Here is a 17156-nt window from a genome sequence, read left to right on the forward strand (position 1 = left end):
AGAGAAAATAAAAATTGTAACTTCATGTTTTAAACTTTAAAATTACAAAAAAGTTTCACAAATAATTCAAATATCATATTTTCTTTTTATCAATCCCAGAAAAGCTCCCCAATGTATTTTTTTTTCTTCTCATGTATGTATATTGCTAAATAAGAAATATTTGGTACTAGGGAAAAATGATAATCACGAGGAAAAATTATAGATTAAAATTATAATATTTTCTTGTAAATTAAATCCTTGTTGACAAAAAAAAATATATATATATATTCATTCGTAGTTATTTAACTAACGATTATATGTCGATTTTATAGAAGTCTAACTTTTATAACTTCGTGATTTCTAACAATTGTTAGGATGAATCTGAAATTTTTAAAAGTGTCATTAAACTAAACATAAAAGGAATAAAAAATAAATTTGAAGTTTTCTTAACAGCTATAAATTTGTTGTTCGAAATTTGAAAAAAGCTATATAATAAGTTTTAATACTATTTTTTTTCTGACAGAATCGACGTGGAAAAAAAAAACATTACTTGACCGGTCAACTAAAAGAACCATCCATCACGGCTGTAACGCCTTTTCTATCTTGGATTCTTAGTAATTGCCAGCCGTTTCCTGTCCGTGTCCCGTCGCTGTCGTGTCTCCTCGTTCTATGATGCGATTTCGTCTTTTTCTTATTAGCGAAGCCAGCCCAATTCCGAATTCATATCCGCTCAAGTAATACGAAATTTAAAGTTTGATCTGGACCGTCAAATCAGGATATACAAGAATATTTAAGTAATCCCGTGAATTCTATCCCGGATAGGATTGGCCGGGATTCTGATCTAACGGTTCATATTTAAACTCAAATTTTATGTTACATTAGGGCAATCAGTCCATCCAATCCCGAGTCTTAGAACACGCTGAGTCCGGATTCTCTAAAATAACCCAAATTTTGAATTTACATTGGGACCGTTTTCCGAACAGAGGTTGAATGCACAAGGACCCATTAATATTCGTGCCAGAACAGATCGAACGGTCAGAATCGAAACTCGAAATTTGAGTCACTTGGGAGATCTAAATTCGACCCTGAGGTCTGAGGCACCCGTCTCTAATTCGTATGTCTACAATAACTTAAAATTTGAGTTAATAAGAAATAAATCAGGACCGTCCGATCGGTTCTGGCACGAATATTAATTAAACACCATGCATTTCATCTCGGACCGAATTGGCCCGAATTCTGATCGGACGGCTGAGATGTAGTAACTCAAATTCTGAGTAAATGCAGAGGATACGGATTCATCGTTCGCTGCCCTGCCTCCTGTTCGAATTCGTATCCTCTGAGATATCTCAAACTTTGCGTGACTTTATGGAAAATCCCAACCGTTTAAATACATTCTACACGAATCTCAAAGCACATAATACTGACCCCCTATATCACCCTCGAATAGGCACCGGACACGTCGGTCACGCAAAAGTTGAGATATCTCAGAGGAAACGCACTCCTCCTGTTCTCCCATCTTGGCCGTTAATTCTCTCCATGGCATGGCACCCTTCTGTCCTTATAAATGATGCCATTTCTTCGTCTTAAATAATTGTCAAAAGGCTAATCGCGCCAGCAAGCTTTATTAACTAGTCATAACCGAAACTGTAATTACGAAACTGCCATTAGGCTCGTCATCAGTCGTTTTCTCTCCCACTGTCCTCCGCGTTGTACTCTCTTTCTCCCCCAACCTCTTCTGACCAAAGCATTGTGTCTCACTTATCCCTAATTTTCCTCAAAACCTCCCATCGAACAACGATCCTAGATGGCCTAATAAGGATCTCTGTAAATCCACACCTGATTCTTGATTTGTTCTCAAACCAGAGGCCATGGCTGAGAACGGTGAAGACAAGCTGATCGCGACCGTACAGCATATTATTAAGACCTTGGGAAGTACGGATTCGATGACTGAAGACATACTCAAAGTATTTTCCAACTACGACGGTCGATTGTCGATTGACAAGCTCCATGGGAAGCGTGACGCTGCCGGCGGCGGCGGAGGTAGCGGTTCAAGTGAGGAACAGCAGCACGTGCCGATAACCTCTTTTGAGCGTACTCTACGCACTCTCGACCGTCAGGTAACTCAGGTAATAAACCAGGAACGTCTGATCTGGTCTGATTCGGATGCAGCAGAGGGTTTCCTCGAAGCTGTGGATGATCTAATTGCTACAATCAAAGATCTCGAAGCAGCCCCTCATGGAAACAACCAACCCTTGCTGGATCGAGCTGACGATTTGCTCCAGAAGTGCATGTTTCGACTGGAGCGCGAGTTCAAGTCCCTTATCGAGCGGCCTGATGATGCTGCCCCGGCTGCCCCCTCCCGGCCAACTGGATTTGACTCGGATGAGAGTGATGAGTTCGAGTATGATGAAGACATTGAGGATGCACGAATCCCAATTGCACGACCAGTCACTGACTATGACGTGGTTATTGATGCCCTTCCACCGGGATCTGTCTCAGATCTTCACAAAATTGCACGGCGAATGGTGGCTGCTGGATTTGGCAGGGAGTGCGCTGAGACATACGTAGTAGCTCGTAAGGGATTCCTTGAGGAGAGCGTGGCAAGGCTCGGGCTTCGCCTCCGCACGGCAGAGGAGGTGAAGTCAATCCCTTGGGATGAGCTTGAGCTTGATATTGCACGGTGGATCCCGGCTTTTAATATGGTTTTTAAAATTTTGATTCCAAGTGAGCGCCGGCTCTGTGACCGTCTTTTTGACGGGCTTCTTCCTTATGGTGACATGGCCTTTGCTGGAGCCAGCCGATCACCGGCTTTACAACTTCTCTCCTTTGCTGATGCTGTGGCAGCTGCTAGTCGCACACCTGAGCGGCTTTTTCGTGTAGTTGACATGTATGAGTCTGCACGGGACTTGCTTCCAGAGCTTGAAACCATTTTCTCTGATGAGTACTCTTGTGCTCTTCGAAATGAGGTTGCCACTGTGTGCAGTGCTGTGGGGTCATCCATCAAGGGTATATTTATGGAATTAGAGAACCTGATCAGGCGTGACCCTGTTCGTATGTCTGTACCTGTGCATGGTGGTGGTTTACACCCAATAACCCGTTATGTTATGAATTACCTCCGTGCTGCATGTGGGTCTCGTCAGACTCTTGAAGAAGTGATGGAAGGTGGGGAATTTGGTGCCATGTCAGTAGGACCAGTTGATCCTGACCGTCCAACCTCATCTTTGGCCATCCATATTGCATGGATCATGGATGTTTTGCAGAAAAACCTCGACGCAAAATCAGAGGTTTATCGTGAACCTGCTCTGAGCTGTGTTTTTCTAATGAACAATGGGAAGTACATTCTCCAGAAGGTAAAGGATAGTGAACTTGGGGTTTTGTTAGGTGAGGAATGGAGCAAGCAAATGAACAGTAAGGTCAGACGATGGACCCGGGAGTACCACCGTGTGTGGGCCAAGATCGTCAGTGTGTTACAGATAAATGATGGTGGGGTCAGACCAGAGAAGTTGCGGGTGTTCAATAACTACTTGGAGGAGAATTGCAAGACACAAACTGAGTGGGTGATTGCAGATGAGCAAATGCGACTTGATTTGCGAATGTCCATAATGGATTCTGTGGTTCCAGCATATAGAACATTCCTGTCGAGGTTGAAAGCCATTTCAGATAGCCGAGATATGTATGTCAAGTATACACCAGAGGATGTGGAGGCATGGATTGGAGAGTTATTCCAAGGCGCTGAGAAGAGATAAGCTTCCCTTTTTCTCTCATTGTTTGGTCCCCTATTGGTTTTCTTACTATGTTGCTTGAAATGTAGTTGTATCATCTAGGAATGTGTGTAATATTGTGTACTTTTTATGTTAGTTGTTTGAGCTAAAGCCGTCGGTTTCAGGTGTTTTGTATATTGAGTTTAGGCTTTCCCCATATATCTTATTACTAGCTGGAACAATTTTATGTTATGTTTATTTTGTTTCTGCGATACTGAAGAATTTAACTCATGTGCTTTCTCTATATCTTAAATGCATCTTTACTAATCAGTTCAGAACTCTCTTGGGCCAGCTTTTTGTTTAATGCTTCAATTTTGTAAATGTGTTTGGTACTGTCTTATCATTTCATATTTTACCTTAACTAACTTAATACATGCTTGTTTTGGGTCCCGGGTCTTTGGGGTTTGGGTTATCCATAATCTGGGGTTGTTTTGGATTCTAGGCTGTTGATCCTGGACTGTTGGGTTTCGGTCAAATTTTTTTTGGGGGTTATCTTTTTGATAAAATTAACTATGAAACAGTGGTTGGGTCCTTTTTTTTTGGGTCAAATCGGGTCATTCAAATTATGTTGAGTTTTTGTGTAGTGCGCTCAGTTGTGGAGTTTTGGTCTATGCAGAGTACACGTCAGCTTGGGTCTAGCTGGTTCTGATGTAGGTTGCTCAGGTAAAATTTGGGTAGTTGATTTTAATAGAAGATCTGGTTAAGTTCGTGCTGCAAGCAAGTCCTTTCGTCAGGCTATACTTTGCTCTCTCTACTGCAAAGGATCAAATTGAAGTTTTTTCTTTTCTTTGTAGATTAAAAATATCCATGGTATTAACCACTTTTTGTGGTCCAAAACTAGAATAAAATGCTTTATTTTAGCAAGATTGACTGCATATTAAAGGCATTTAACCTTGCATATTGAGTATTATTTTAAAGGTTGACCAACTATCTCCAGCTTTGGTCGAGTGGTGTTCGCTTAAAAAAGCAATAAATAAACTATGTGCAACATTTTGCTAAAAAGAGATAACCATGACCAAACTTTTATAACACCGACAGCTAATGCTTACTACTTACTAGATCCATCTCCTTCTTTTTGTGGTGACTAATATAGGAGGTTGACTGGAACCATTCATTAAGAAAAAAGAAAGACAAACCTTCATTTCAGTATAAGCTGAGGTCTTTAAAGGCTTATGCTTAATCTTATTATGAACTACTGCGGATGCATCTTGGCAGGCCTATATCTAGGGTATAACTTGAAAATGGAATCTGGTAAGATAACTATGACAGTTTTTTTAATCAACAATATTTCACATGCAGAGAGAAACAAATGATCAGGTTATCAAAATATCATTGTTTCTTTAAGAACTAGAAGAAAGCTTTAAACTCCCGCATTCCATTTTATTGAGAAACAGCAATGTCCTCATTTCTGTGTAAAAAGGAAATACTCAATCAAACAAGGGGCTAGAGTAGTTGCATAATAGTCTTCATGACTGAATCAGTTAATAACTGGTAAACTCGTTGGGTTGGATGAACGGCATCATAAAATATGTAGGACGAAACATTTTTGCAGATTGGAGTCAGGATGTTGCAAAGCGGCCCCACCTCTGCCAGTCCAGTACCACAGCATCCTCTTTTGGTCTCTTGAAAACCTGTGAGTAGTCTGTGTCTTTTATTTTCTTAAAAAGTCGATTTGAAAAAGGAAAGAGCTGTTGGTTGCTACTTTTTTCATGTAGAAAGCAAGTTGTTAACTAAAGATGGAAACCGATAATGCTCAAGTAGCTATATAGATCTGACTTCTTCGTTTGCACATCATTACCCTCGGGACATCTGAATATTCACAATAGGAATTTCTCATGGTGATACTTATGCTACTGATGACATTTCATTTGGACAGTAAATTTCACTTTCATATATCAGTATTGAACTGATCAGGTTCTGTACCGAGACATGTCAGGGCAGACAACTGGGCAGCCTGCTTTTATCAGTAACTTAACTCGGTGCAAGATAGAATGTATTACTTATATATTTGTTTTTGTTTGGCAACTGTTTATGAGTGGCCGGAAGTTAAGTTGTGGGGTTTAACAAATAGAATACCCATGAGTCCTTTAGCTAGGAAGAGCCGAGTTCTTATATAAATTGGTGCCTGGCATAGACAAAGAATCTCTAGGATTTAGTTCAGTGAGGCTCGCTATTAAAAAAGAAAAGTAGTCCCAAAAATACTGGTACATCTCTTACAGAAACTCCACCACAACCACTTTCCTTTTGTTAGGTTGGTTTATTTAGTTTAATTTGTTATAAGGCCTTGTATGTAATAAATAATAATAAATGCATGAAAAGCAGAAGTGCAAGATTTTTAATTTGGAATACAGTAATATGCACAAACTGAAAATCATGTCTGTTAAACTTACCATGAAGAGATGAATGCTCAAGAATATCCATGAAAGCACTGTATGCATCGATGTAAATAAACTTGCTTCCATCGAGCTTCTCTTGCAAATCATGCAATAGGTTTCCTAGCTTAGAGTTGTAAAGTGTTGCATCATTGTTCAAATAACTATCACATTCTCGCTCTTCTATGCCCTTGAAGCTCAGTGTTATCTGGAGAGGAGTGCAACCGAATGGAGGGAGGTTCGCAACGGAAAATGACCTACCTCCAAGATAATAGAGCTCCTGTTGTATAATAGTTTCAGTTCCTTTTTCTTAGAGTACATTTGATTTTACCCCTTTAAAGTAGGGAAATAGCCTTTCAAGATACAATGATTTGGATAAATGCATCAAGCAGTTAAGGATACTATTCACTATACAAGAAACACGGAAACGATGCAAAATATTGCTTAAAAGGATTGATTTCTTAATTGTCGAACTGGTCATGCATTTCTTTACTCGGCGAAAGTGGACAATTTTTCAATAATAGCTTAACGAACAAAGTTAGAGTGTGATGTGTTTACCAAGAGAATTTGGTGAGCACAACTTCAAAAGTATATTAGATTGACTTTAAAAGTTGAATCTAAACCGTTGGAATTTATGTACTTCATGAGTGATACATGTACATAGAAAATTTTGAAAATTTTGAGTTTATTTGCTATAAGATCAAGTGGTCAAAGAAATAATAAAAGATCAAGTGGTCAAAGAAATAAAAGTGATCAAAGAAATAATAAAAGATCAATATATAAAATAATTTATAAATTAACTTATAAAATGTTTATTTCTTTGTGAAGTACAGAGATTTCAATATTTATTTCTTTGTAAAACAACGGTTTAGATATTCAGCATTTGAAATCAATTCAATATACTTTTGAAATTATACTCATCAAATCTTCATGGTGAGCACATCACACCCTAGCTTTGCTCTAGCTTAACAGTGTTGAAAATCCGGTCGGTAAATGTCGGTCAGAAATGATACACAATCTTCATTGTGAAACTGAGCAGTCTAGCTCAGCATGAAAATTTTTGGATAGTGACAATTCAAATTATAAATAATAGTGTAATTTTGGAAGTTAGTTCTCCTAGCTCTTCTTGTGAGCTGCTTTATGTTGCCTTTTTGACTATTCTGTCGAACCACCATTGGCAATTGACTCAAGATTTTGGCACGAGGGATAAACACCACTGACATTGTTATTCCGAGTCGTACTAAATAAGGATAGTTGTAAAAATGGCTTAATTTTCTGTTAATAAAAGCTAACTATAATTATAGTGAACTAAACCACAGTAAGAGAAGAATTTACCTTGAGAGTCGTCTCCACCTTTTGGAGTACAAAATCCTGGTACTCCCCTAAGCTTTTCCTGCTTTTATTGAATGCACAATAATAATTGCTTGTAAAATCATTGGCACCAGCACTGATGAGAATCAACGAATTGGCGATAATACTAGAGGCCTCCTCTTTCCCCACAAATATTTCAAGCCTTGTGAGGTAGGATTTAAACATCTTCACTTGCCCTGACATAGGAACTGTGTTCCACAGGTGGGACGTGGCTTCGTCAAAACCTGACCCAGCTGATGCAAAATTGGCCCCTAATTTCATATCATCTTTTGACAAGCTAGGATCCAAGAAAGGAGAGGAAAAATTTGCTAAGCCAAGCTTTGTGCCTAGGAGATCCGGTACAAGAAGCCCGTTTGAGAACCTACCGGTCGGTTTGTTTCCAGGGAAGTCCTGACCATATGGGAAGTGATTTGCGTTGATAATTGTGGGGATGTAACCATTGTTACCAGTGTCTAGAGCGGAGTCACCGAAGTAGAACAAGGCCGTAAATTTACGTGCTTTAGTCTCTGGTTTATTGCTACTGACAGTAATAACAAGTGAAAAAAGAAGGATTGATATGAAAAGAGGACCAGTTGCCATTGGAAGGGATTGGCCTTTTTTTTCTTGTATAGGCGATGCAGTTGGGTCCCTTTATAATGTGGTCCAACCGTGCAGAGATTTGAGTAACTAATAGGATTTCTTTAGGTTGGAATTTTTAGTGCACCATTGTTAATTAGTAAATTAGTGATATACATTAGGACAATAAAGGGTTCCAGTGCTCTGTTTCTTGTTGCAGCTCCCAAAAAAAAAAAGTTGATTGGATGCCTCCATATTTGCCGTAATTTTAGTGAACATTTCTGTCATAAAGAAATAGATGTAGGATTAACTGCCAATTGCATTTTAATTATTTTGAATATAAAATGAAAATGTAAACGTTTTCAACTTGTGAGTAGTTTCTGTGACCTAAAGAAAGAAAAAACCAGCCAAGGAACAACAAAATTTTCATATTCATATATAGCAAGAAAAAGAATGTTCTAGCATTGTACTGTCTACAATAGTAACTTAAAAAAATATTTATGTCCCTTTTGTCCTACATTAAAAGAACATATTCTTTAATAACAATAATGCTATTTTCATTTACAATAATAATCTACATTAAATAAACGGAAAAACCTCTCTAGCTCATAATATCAATAATGTGAATAAAAAATAAATCCTGTTAATGTGTAGGTGGTTCCTCTGCATTCACCGGCACATTATATGCAGTCACTGACAGCATTCCACCCTGATCCTGCTGCTTCAATATTAAAATTGAAAACATTGAGTCGAATTCTGCGGTTGCCAAGAAATCTCCTACCACCCCTAATTCAGGGCACTCGCTCCAGTCCGACAACCTATCAGCCAACATGACCGCATTCCATGTGTGCCTCATCCCTACCATGACCAAATCATAGGATTCCTGATCCAATGCTCTTATCACTTGAACTATATTCTCCATGTCGCCTACCAATTCTTCCCTGTATTTCACTTTCCTGGTTCTCAACCCTATTGCTTTCATGTCATCTAGAATGCGGTTATCCAGTTTCCGTTCAGCCTGATCATCTTTGATCCCCCGGCTAGGCAAAAACCGGATCACTGTCAAGTTGATACCCGGATGCCTCGACATGCGTTCACCATATGCTAGTGCCTCACGGTCATCTCCACCACCAAAGAATAGTACTACCACTTGGTGCATGAATTCGGTAGTGACAGTTGTTGTGTCAGTTGCTTGCCTGTCTATTAGCACCGCAACAGAGCAGGGTGCACTGGATATGACCTGTGAATCAATTGTTAATCATACCAGGCAGAGTAATGATAATAGTTATACATGTTCGAGGAGGGTTCAAATGCCTCAATTTTTGTGCCTCCATCGTGTCTCCACTTTTTAATTTTCTAATAATGAAATTTCTAAAACTTATACGACAAAATAAATCCGTTAGATGTGATTTATACTATTTTCTCTACAAGCACATAAAAAAATGATCACTTTGATTTTGTTGTTATATGAATCAATAAGTTGAAAAATCAACGTCCAGAATTTATCCACATATCAATGTATTATATATTTTGCAAGCTCTTGATACTGGTCAAAACAAAGTCAAAATGTTGTAAATCTTTATATGTGCATAAAGAAAATGATATACATCAAATCTAACGATTTTATATTGATATATGAGTTTTAAATTTAAGTTATTAACATTTAAAAATTGGAGGCATGATAGAGGCACAAAAAATGGAGTCATTTGAACCCTCCTCTACCTGTTTTCTCTTTTTCTTTTGAATTTTATGCATGTTTCTGATTGACTTGATAAGAGAAGTTTTATTGTTACCTTGCGATTAACGTTGCGGAGACCGGTATTTGCCCTGACATGTCCAGCTATATCTTTCCTTTGGTGGAAATGTAGCAAAATCAGTGACACCCTTTTATCGACGGCCAACCTGCAGACCTCATCATGCATTGATGCGTAGGGTGATATTGTTGTATATGGAGCTACTGACAGCACGCCTTGGTTGGTTTGTTCATGCAATAGAAATGCATTTATGATTGGGTCAGCCTCAAAACCAGTACTACCATCCGCCATATTGGCCCGGTCAATTTTGTGCGGGATGAATACTGGAACCAAACGACCCACAAGCTCTACAAGTTGCAAGAGGTACACACATATGGGGCTCTGTATGGTAGGATAAGATGCCTCAAGGAGGTTAAGCATGCCTGGCACATGTGATTGGTCAGATACACATGCAAGGATGCGTAGCTCTGCTTCTGTTTTGAGGTGCTGTATTGTTCGCCGCTTGTACACAGCGTAGCATCGTGCCGGGTCATAGAGTGTGCTTGCTATGGGTACGCACACAGCTGGGACCAGGATGACTGAGAGCATCAGGATGCTGTAGGTATTCTTCTCAATAAGCTAATAATTTGAATTAAAAACAAGAGAGGTAAGTTAGATATGACATTTCTAGTCATTTGAGAAATCATTTCTAAATTGAAGAGAAATTTTTTCTTAAGCAACAAGACTTGTAACAAATAAGCAAGGTATGGAAGTTCAATGAAAAGTAAGAGCAACAACTTAATTAATTTTTTGGAGTTACATATACCTTATTGCTCATCCAAAAGTTATAAGTCATAACCTCTATAATCCCTTTGCTGGTCATAAAGAGGCTAAGAGCAAGTGCATCAAGAAAGGGGATCTTGTAGTAGAGAGAAGGTAGAAGAGTTCCTGCAATTTTCCCGAGCACCCCCAAGAAGATGATGCCGGGCAACTTTGCAAAAGTCAGGTGCCATAAGTTTATTTTACTCCCTGCCACGGTGTAGTACAATGGCACGATAAGCCCTTTCATGATGATTTCAATCTTCGTGGTCAATGCAGATCCAAGTGGTGGTCCGTCCGGTATCACCAAGCCTAGAACAAGAGCACCAGTCATTGAGTTGGTGCCTATAATGTCAGTATAGAAGGCCACTAGGAGTATTAGGAGTAGGAAAGCAAAGATATACCCCTCCTCAATTGGCTTCCCCTGGGGTGTTTTCTCAATAACCCACAATGCAAATGGCCGCACAGCAATCACAATAAACAAAACCAATGCAACGATGGAGAAAGCCGCCCAAATAGCTGTCTGAGCAGAGACAGCTGAAGCATCACCAATGATAATGCTAGCTAACATAGTCCATCCAACAAAATCATTTGTCACAGACCCAGACAAGGCAATCCGGCCTAGGTCAGAATTGAGTAAATTGAGGTCGGAAAGGATGGGCACGATCACAACAAAAGAGTTCATGGAAAGAGAAACAGACATAGAGAACATGAATGCGGGGACTTTGAGTATATCCGGCTCAAGTGATTTCATATTCATCAGGCAACTTGGAAATATGATTGCAAGAGCACCAATCAAGCCAGACATGCCCAAAATTGGAGCCCTTTTACCAGCATGAAAGAGGATGCGGAGATCGGTCTTGACCCCAATGAGGAAAATGAGGAACATCACGCCAAATGTTGCAAGTGTCTCAAGAATCTGTTCGCCCCGTGCCGGGTAGAAAATCTTCTTGAATGTCTTATTACTTCCCAAAAATGATGGGCCTAATATAATGCCTGCCTGATGGGAGAAAGACATTTGTCAAATAAACCAACTTATCTGAAAGAACAAAACTGAATAGTGCGCGCACTCCTGGTATTATTTGAATTAAATTGAGAAGACATTTAAAAAAAAAGAAAATAAGGAACGAGTTGAATAAGAATCTTGGGTTAGTGTGTATGCATTTTTAGAAATCCAGAAAATAAATTGCAGGCTAAAACCAAAACTGCACCACAGAAAATGGTACAAATTTGATCCAAAAAAAAAATTCAAGTTTGAAGCACAAATTCAACAACGTTGAAAAATTGTTTGTTCTAATAAATTTAAGATGAGACAAATGGAATATGTACCAATATCTCAGCGACAACCCGGGGTTGCTTGACAGGCTTGAGGACGTAGAAGAGAAGTTGAGTAAGAACAATGATGAAAACAAGCTGCATGGATAGAAGCGAGAGCGATGAGGTGAGCGGGTTCGCTCCTTCCCAAATGCCAACATTGAATGTGCTCTCATCTTGGCTTCTATAGCATTGCAAATCCATTTTCCCGGAGAATTTTGAGTTCTTGTTTAATCACCTCTCTTAGCCAACGTGGGAATTCTAAAGCTTATTTTTATTCTAAAGATTTGCTTTTGTTCTGTATTCTTCCATGGTGATTTTCCAAACGAGATCTCTCTATCTTCAAGTGGAAAATATTCATCACCTAATAAAATGACGATGGAGAGAATCCAAGAAAAATGGAGAAATACACAATGTAGAAAAAATTGCTCTTTGTAGGCATGAATAATAGTGGCGGTTTCGTAAAGTTGCATAATAATCCCTCGAGACTTGGTATTTTTACATTTTGTACTCCTAATTAAATAAGTATCCTTAAATGTTTTCAATTATACATGATTTGCTTAGAAAACTAATAATCTCTTCAAAATAACTAGTTTAATATAACAAACTTTATTTTACAGGAACAGAAGTAGCCATAGATTGCTTAGGATAAGTACAGATGTAATTCATGAATAATGATGCACTTTAACCGCTGAAATTACCTATGTACATTAATCATCTAAGATTAGACTTTTCGGAGGGTAGTTGTGCAAAAGAACACGAAAGATCTGAAAACGCAAATCTTTTTTCTGAATCCAATTATTTCCTCAGATTTTAAACTAATAATAGTAAACATATCTGTCAATGCTTTAGTCTTTTAGGAGTTTCTCCTCAATTGTTCAGGTTAATGGGAAATAAAATTCAACATCTACTTTCAATTGAGGTAGCAAATACTTTGCTTTTTGAAGAAATTCCTGGTACCTTCTTATCAACTTCTTAGGAACTACAATTCAAAACTAAGAAAGTAATGATCTCAGGGTGGCAGTATTGCATAAAGAACAATACAATTAGGCTTAGGACATATATTTCCTGTCTTAAATTGACAGAGTTATTTACCAGAACTCCAGAAGGTAGCATTCGTACTATTTCTCCTTATTTAATTATGTTTCTAAAGAAATGTTGCATTTGTTAGAACAAATGGATGTTTTTTCATTTCAGCAAAAAAATAAATTAATTTGTCTACTTCGTCTAACAATACAGAGGCCTTTTTCTTATGAATGCTCTTTACACAAAATTAATATTCTATAACTTGATCCAATCAAATAGTCAGTATCTGCTGGTTTAACAAAAACACAAAGCAATGCAGAAACTCCTGTTCTAAGCATCTACTTCTAAATACTATAAACCCCAAGTTTCTACTACGTTAGTGACCCAAAGAACACTTGAATTTACAACAGAATTTCCCTAAACTAATCGCAAAATGCCCATTAATCAACATTAATTAGATCATCAACATTAAATAGATCAAATCCACTGTCAAAATCGATGTATTCAACTATATCATGGCCATCATCAAAACTTTTGCCCAACATATAAGACGGCAAGTCACATGCCTTGAATATATCATCATCCTGCAACTCCACTTTTGGCAACTTGATTTCCGCCTCCTCCATGCCGGAAACACTAGCTGTAGTTGCACTAGCATCAGTTACTGGGAAGTTGACACGTGCACTATCTCCGTACATAGCTCTAGCCGCCTCATCATAGGCCAAAGCGGCATCATCTGAGGTGTTAAAGGTCCCCAGCCAAAGGCGGGCCCCATTATTGGGTTCGCGGATTTCAGCAACCCACTTGCCCCAAGTGCGTTGCCTCACGCCACGGTAATTGCATTTGATGTTTTCCGGGCCACCTTTTCCTCTCATGCAACCTTTTCTTGATCCCTTTGCAGGGGCTTTTTTGGGTTTTTGCATATTTGTCACATTCTTGGAATGGTGGATATCTCGCCACTTGGCCAGGATCTCTGCTACAGTTTTGTTGCATGGTCGCAATTTCTTCTTACTGGAAAACAAAAAAATAGTTAGTAAGATTTTAATTGTAAAATTATTTCAAAAACTATGGACACAACCAAGAAGTTTATTCATAACACAAAAATTATTTGAACTACCACAATGGAACTTGACATTATTCACGAACAAAAGCACATCTCAACACCTGGAGCTGTATCATTTGAAAATAAAAACTAATTCTTCATAAATAATATTGGTTGGGAGTTGGGACCATCTAATTTAATATGTATGAAGGAAATAACAGCATGGTCAATGGGATCCAAGACGACACTTTCTATCATAGGAAATTAGGATTCTGCCAGGTAATCATCTCTGTGATGCAAACCCAAGGAACTACAAAATTCTCCCTGCAATTTAAGGGACTTGCACAAAAAAAAACTCACAGAATAATCAATAAATCTAATCCGAAATCCTTTACTTCCGATAGCCTTGTTAGATATCCTGTACCATGTGGTACAAACCATCTTGGGGTGTCCTTAACAAGGTCTTGCTATTAAATATCTGGGACTATCACTAACAATATGAAAACCTAACAAACAGGACTACATTCCTATCATTTAACAAACTGCATTAGCATCTAGCGGGTTGGAAAGCCAAGTACCTATTTTTACACATGATGCAGCAATGACTAATGAGGATCAAGCACTGCTAAGCCAATTTAGGTTAATTATTTTGGGAACCTGGGGATTTTACTATTTCATGCATCCTCGTTTGCTATTTTCTTATATCAAATACCTCTGATTTCTTTTTAGCATTTCTTTGTAAAAAATTGGAATACCAGAGATGGCAGTTATCCTTATTGGTCAATTTCAAAATTGCATGAAATATGCCATAGTAGGTTGTAGAAGCATCCACATGACATATATTTAATCACGTTGATCTTTATTCTAATTCAAACAAATGACCCTGACAAAACTTGACAAAACTTGGGAACTTTTGTAAAGAGTTTGAACACAGCCATATTATGCATCACAAACCTATGGTACATGATGAGCAATATTAAAAAATCGGAACACCAGAGATACCAGCTATCCTAATTGCATGAAACATGCCATAGTAGGTTGTAGAAGCATCCACATGGTACATGTTAATCCCGTTATGGTCTCTATTCTAATTCAAACACATGACTTTGTTAAAGTTGGGAACTTTTTTCTTGTTTTTCTGGCTACCAACTTTTGTAAAGACTTTAAATTAGCTTAACAGGGCCAATTAGCGCAATCTCTCCCAGCAAACCAAAAAAAAAAATAAAAATCCCTCTTCTTCCTCCTGCTTAATTATCTTAATTTACTCTAAAGAAGGGAATTTACCTTGATGTGTCTGCATTGCCACCTTCGTCACGATTTGAAGTTTTCGGTGCCATGGAACTAGAGAAGAGCGAAACTCTAAAGAAACTTTCTGAGTTTTCTTGTTTCTTCCTTTTTGCACAAGTCTCAATCGGAGAAATTTCCTTATCGGCCTTCCGTACCTCCTTATAAATAGGCAGCCTGTTTCTATATCGAGCGCAATCTTGGGGACCAAGCCGAAACAGCGCTTTATTTATTTTTATGTTTATCTCGATATTTCTGGCCGCAAAAAGTTGCTTAATAAGGAAGGAATATGACGTACGTAGTAATAAATAGGTATAGCAAACAATTTCTAAGTTATTCCCTCAAAGTTCCGTAAATCTTAGAAGGCAAAAAATATCTTTTTTATTTTAGACTTTCCTAAAAAGTATATATATAGTTCTTGAACTTTGAATAAAAAAATATGTTAGATTTTAAGCTGTAAAAAGATATATACTATTTTTTGAACTTTCAGTTGTACGAATTGATTCTTAAACTTTAAAAATAAATATAAAATTGGAGGATTAGTTTTATTATTTACAGAAAAATTAATAATCAATTAAAATTTTACAATTTAGCATCACTTTGATGTAAATAGTAGTTTATTGAAAGATTGACTTGACTTCTTTGGAAAAGCTTAAAGCCAAATTTTAAAATATATTATTTGTAAACATCCATATTATTACCTTGTTATAGGCCCGTATCTACCCGTTATTCTCTCAATAAATGCCATTAGTTCCAGTTTAAAAATGTACAAGCCCGAAGAAAAATGTACCACATATTTAATAGTATTTAAAAAATATATATATATTATTAGATACACAGTAACACAAGTCATTTATTAGACATATAAAATTGATGACAATATTATCATTTAATTAATCAGATTATATTAATATTTTTCTATATATATTTTATTTGGATTAAAATTCTCTATTTTTTATTTCGTTCATAAATTTTGAAAAAGACTAATTATACATCCGTATATCTTATCGCACATATATTATTTTTATAAATATATATTAAATTGATAAAGGAAGAGTGTTTCTGAACAAAACAAATTTGTGACGAAGTAGTAAAAATAAAGTTGAACTTTTGAAGCTCTGTCCTGACTGTCTCCGGGAGATATTTTGTAACACGTGGGATGGATGCTACTGATGATGTGGCTTTTTTAAGGACTACCCTGACACGTGGCAGAAGTTTAGGCAGTCAAAATTCCTTTTGTGCCCCTGGTATCGTATTCTTATTAGCGCCGAAGTTGAACCACCTTGGTCAAAGAGTTGTTCAAATTTGACTGTTGTCAGTGCGGTAAAGACTGGACAGAAGTATTTATCTGAATTTATTACCAATTGTTATTATTTTTGTATTCAATTTTTATTTGTTAAAAATTATTTTATTTATATTTTATTTTTATCCATTATAGTTATCGGATAACGATTTGATAACAAAACAATAACGAGTAAATAACGGGTAATACTGATATAATAATTATTTTTATTATTTATTGAATAAAATATTAAAATAAATACGCTATTCCATGTTTCTGTAGGAATAGCGAGAACAGCGAGAACAGCGCTATTCTCATCCATCCAAACGTACTCAGGAATAGCGAGAATAGCGCTGTTCTCGCTGTTCTCGCTATTCCTACAGAAACATGGAATAGCAAATGAACTCTCTCAAACCCTCAATCCCTACAATAGCTATTCTAAATGTTCAATCCAAACAACTTCCGAATAGCTTTGAGTTAGCGCTATTCTTAAATAGTAGCTGTTCTCGCTATTTTTAATTTACTATTCTCAACAGTAGCTATTCTCGCTATTCTCTACAGTATTATTTTTAATACTTATTAATATATATTTTATTTATAATTTTTTTTATAATTATC

The 17156-nt window shown here is 37.3% G+C and overlaps 4 protein-coding genes and 1 long non-coding RNA gene across 5 annotated transcripts; 2 read left to right on the top strand and 3 right to left on the bottom strand.

Moving 5' to 3' along the window:
* Positions 1 to 1736: 1736 nt before the first annotated feature.
* LOC144575230 (GDSL esterase/lipase At2g31540-like) lies at positions 1737 to 8252 on the bottom strand. The gene is made up of 3 exons (XM_078325342.1): positions 7448 to 8252; positions 6131 to 6392; positions 1737 to 5371 (listed from the first exon to the last, which is right to left on the bottom strand). Exons 1-3 carry the CDS (start codon positions 8060 to 8062, stop codon positions 5184 to 5186), a joined length of 1065 nt encoding a protein of 354 aa, XP_078181468.1. The 5' UTR covers positions 8063 to 8252; the 3' UTR covers positions 1737 to 5183.
* On the top strand, positions 1848 to 4014 carry EXO70B1 (exocyst subunit exo70 family protein B1). Its single transcript, XM_078325331.1, has one exon. The coding sequence runs from the start codon at positions 1848 to 1850 to the stop codon at positions 3723 to 3725; it is 1878 nt and encodes a 625-aa protein (XP_078181457.1). The 3' UTR covers positions 3726 to 4014.
* Positions 8253 to 8504: 252 nt separating the features above from the next.
* LOC144550043 (cation/H(+) antiporter 15-like) lies at positions 8505 to 12391 on the bottom strand. The gene is made up of 4 exons (XM_078298517.1): positions 11920 to 12391; positions 10598 to 11590; positions 9832 to 10410; positions 8505 to 9278 (listed from the first exon to the last, which is right to left on the bottom strand). Exons 1-4 carry the CDS (start codon positions 12106 to 12108, stop codon positions 8682 to 8684), a joined length of 2358 nt encoding a protein of 785 aa, XP_078154643.1. The 5' UTR covers positions 12109 to 12391; the 3' UTR covers positions 8505 to 8681.
* A 951-nt stretch (positions 12392 to 13342) lies between these two features.
* LOC144575207 (putative dehydration-responsive element-binding protein 2H) lies at positions 13343 to 15391 on the bottom strand. The gene is made up of 2 exons (XM_078325322.1): positions 15257 to 15391; positions 13343 to 13941 (listed from the first exon to the last, which is right to left on the bottom strand). The coding sequence occupies exons 1-2, from the start codon at positions 15307 to 15309 to the stop codon at positions 13371 to 13373; spliced, it is 624 nt and encodes a 207-aa protein (XP_078181448.1). The 5' UTR covers positions 15310 to 15391; the 3' UTR covers positions 13343 to 13370.
* LOC144575214 (uncharacterized) lies at positions 13948 to 15200 on the top strand. Its single transcript, XR_013518375.1, has 2 exons — positions 13948 to 14787; positions 15010 to 15200. It is a non-coding gene; the product is annotated as an uncharacterized LOC144575214 (long non-coding RNA).
* Positions 15392 to 17156: the final 1765 nt, after the last annotated feature.

Source organism: Carex rostrata, chromosome 2 (assembly GCF_964058835.1).
Source record: "Carex rostrata chromosome 2, lpCarRost1.2, whole genome shotgun sequence".
Classification (NCBI taxonomy): Eukaryota; Viridiplantae; Streptophyta; class Magnoliopsida; order Poales; family Cyperaceae; genus Carex; species Carex rostrata.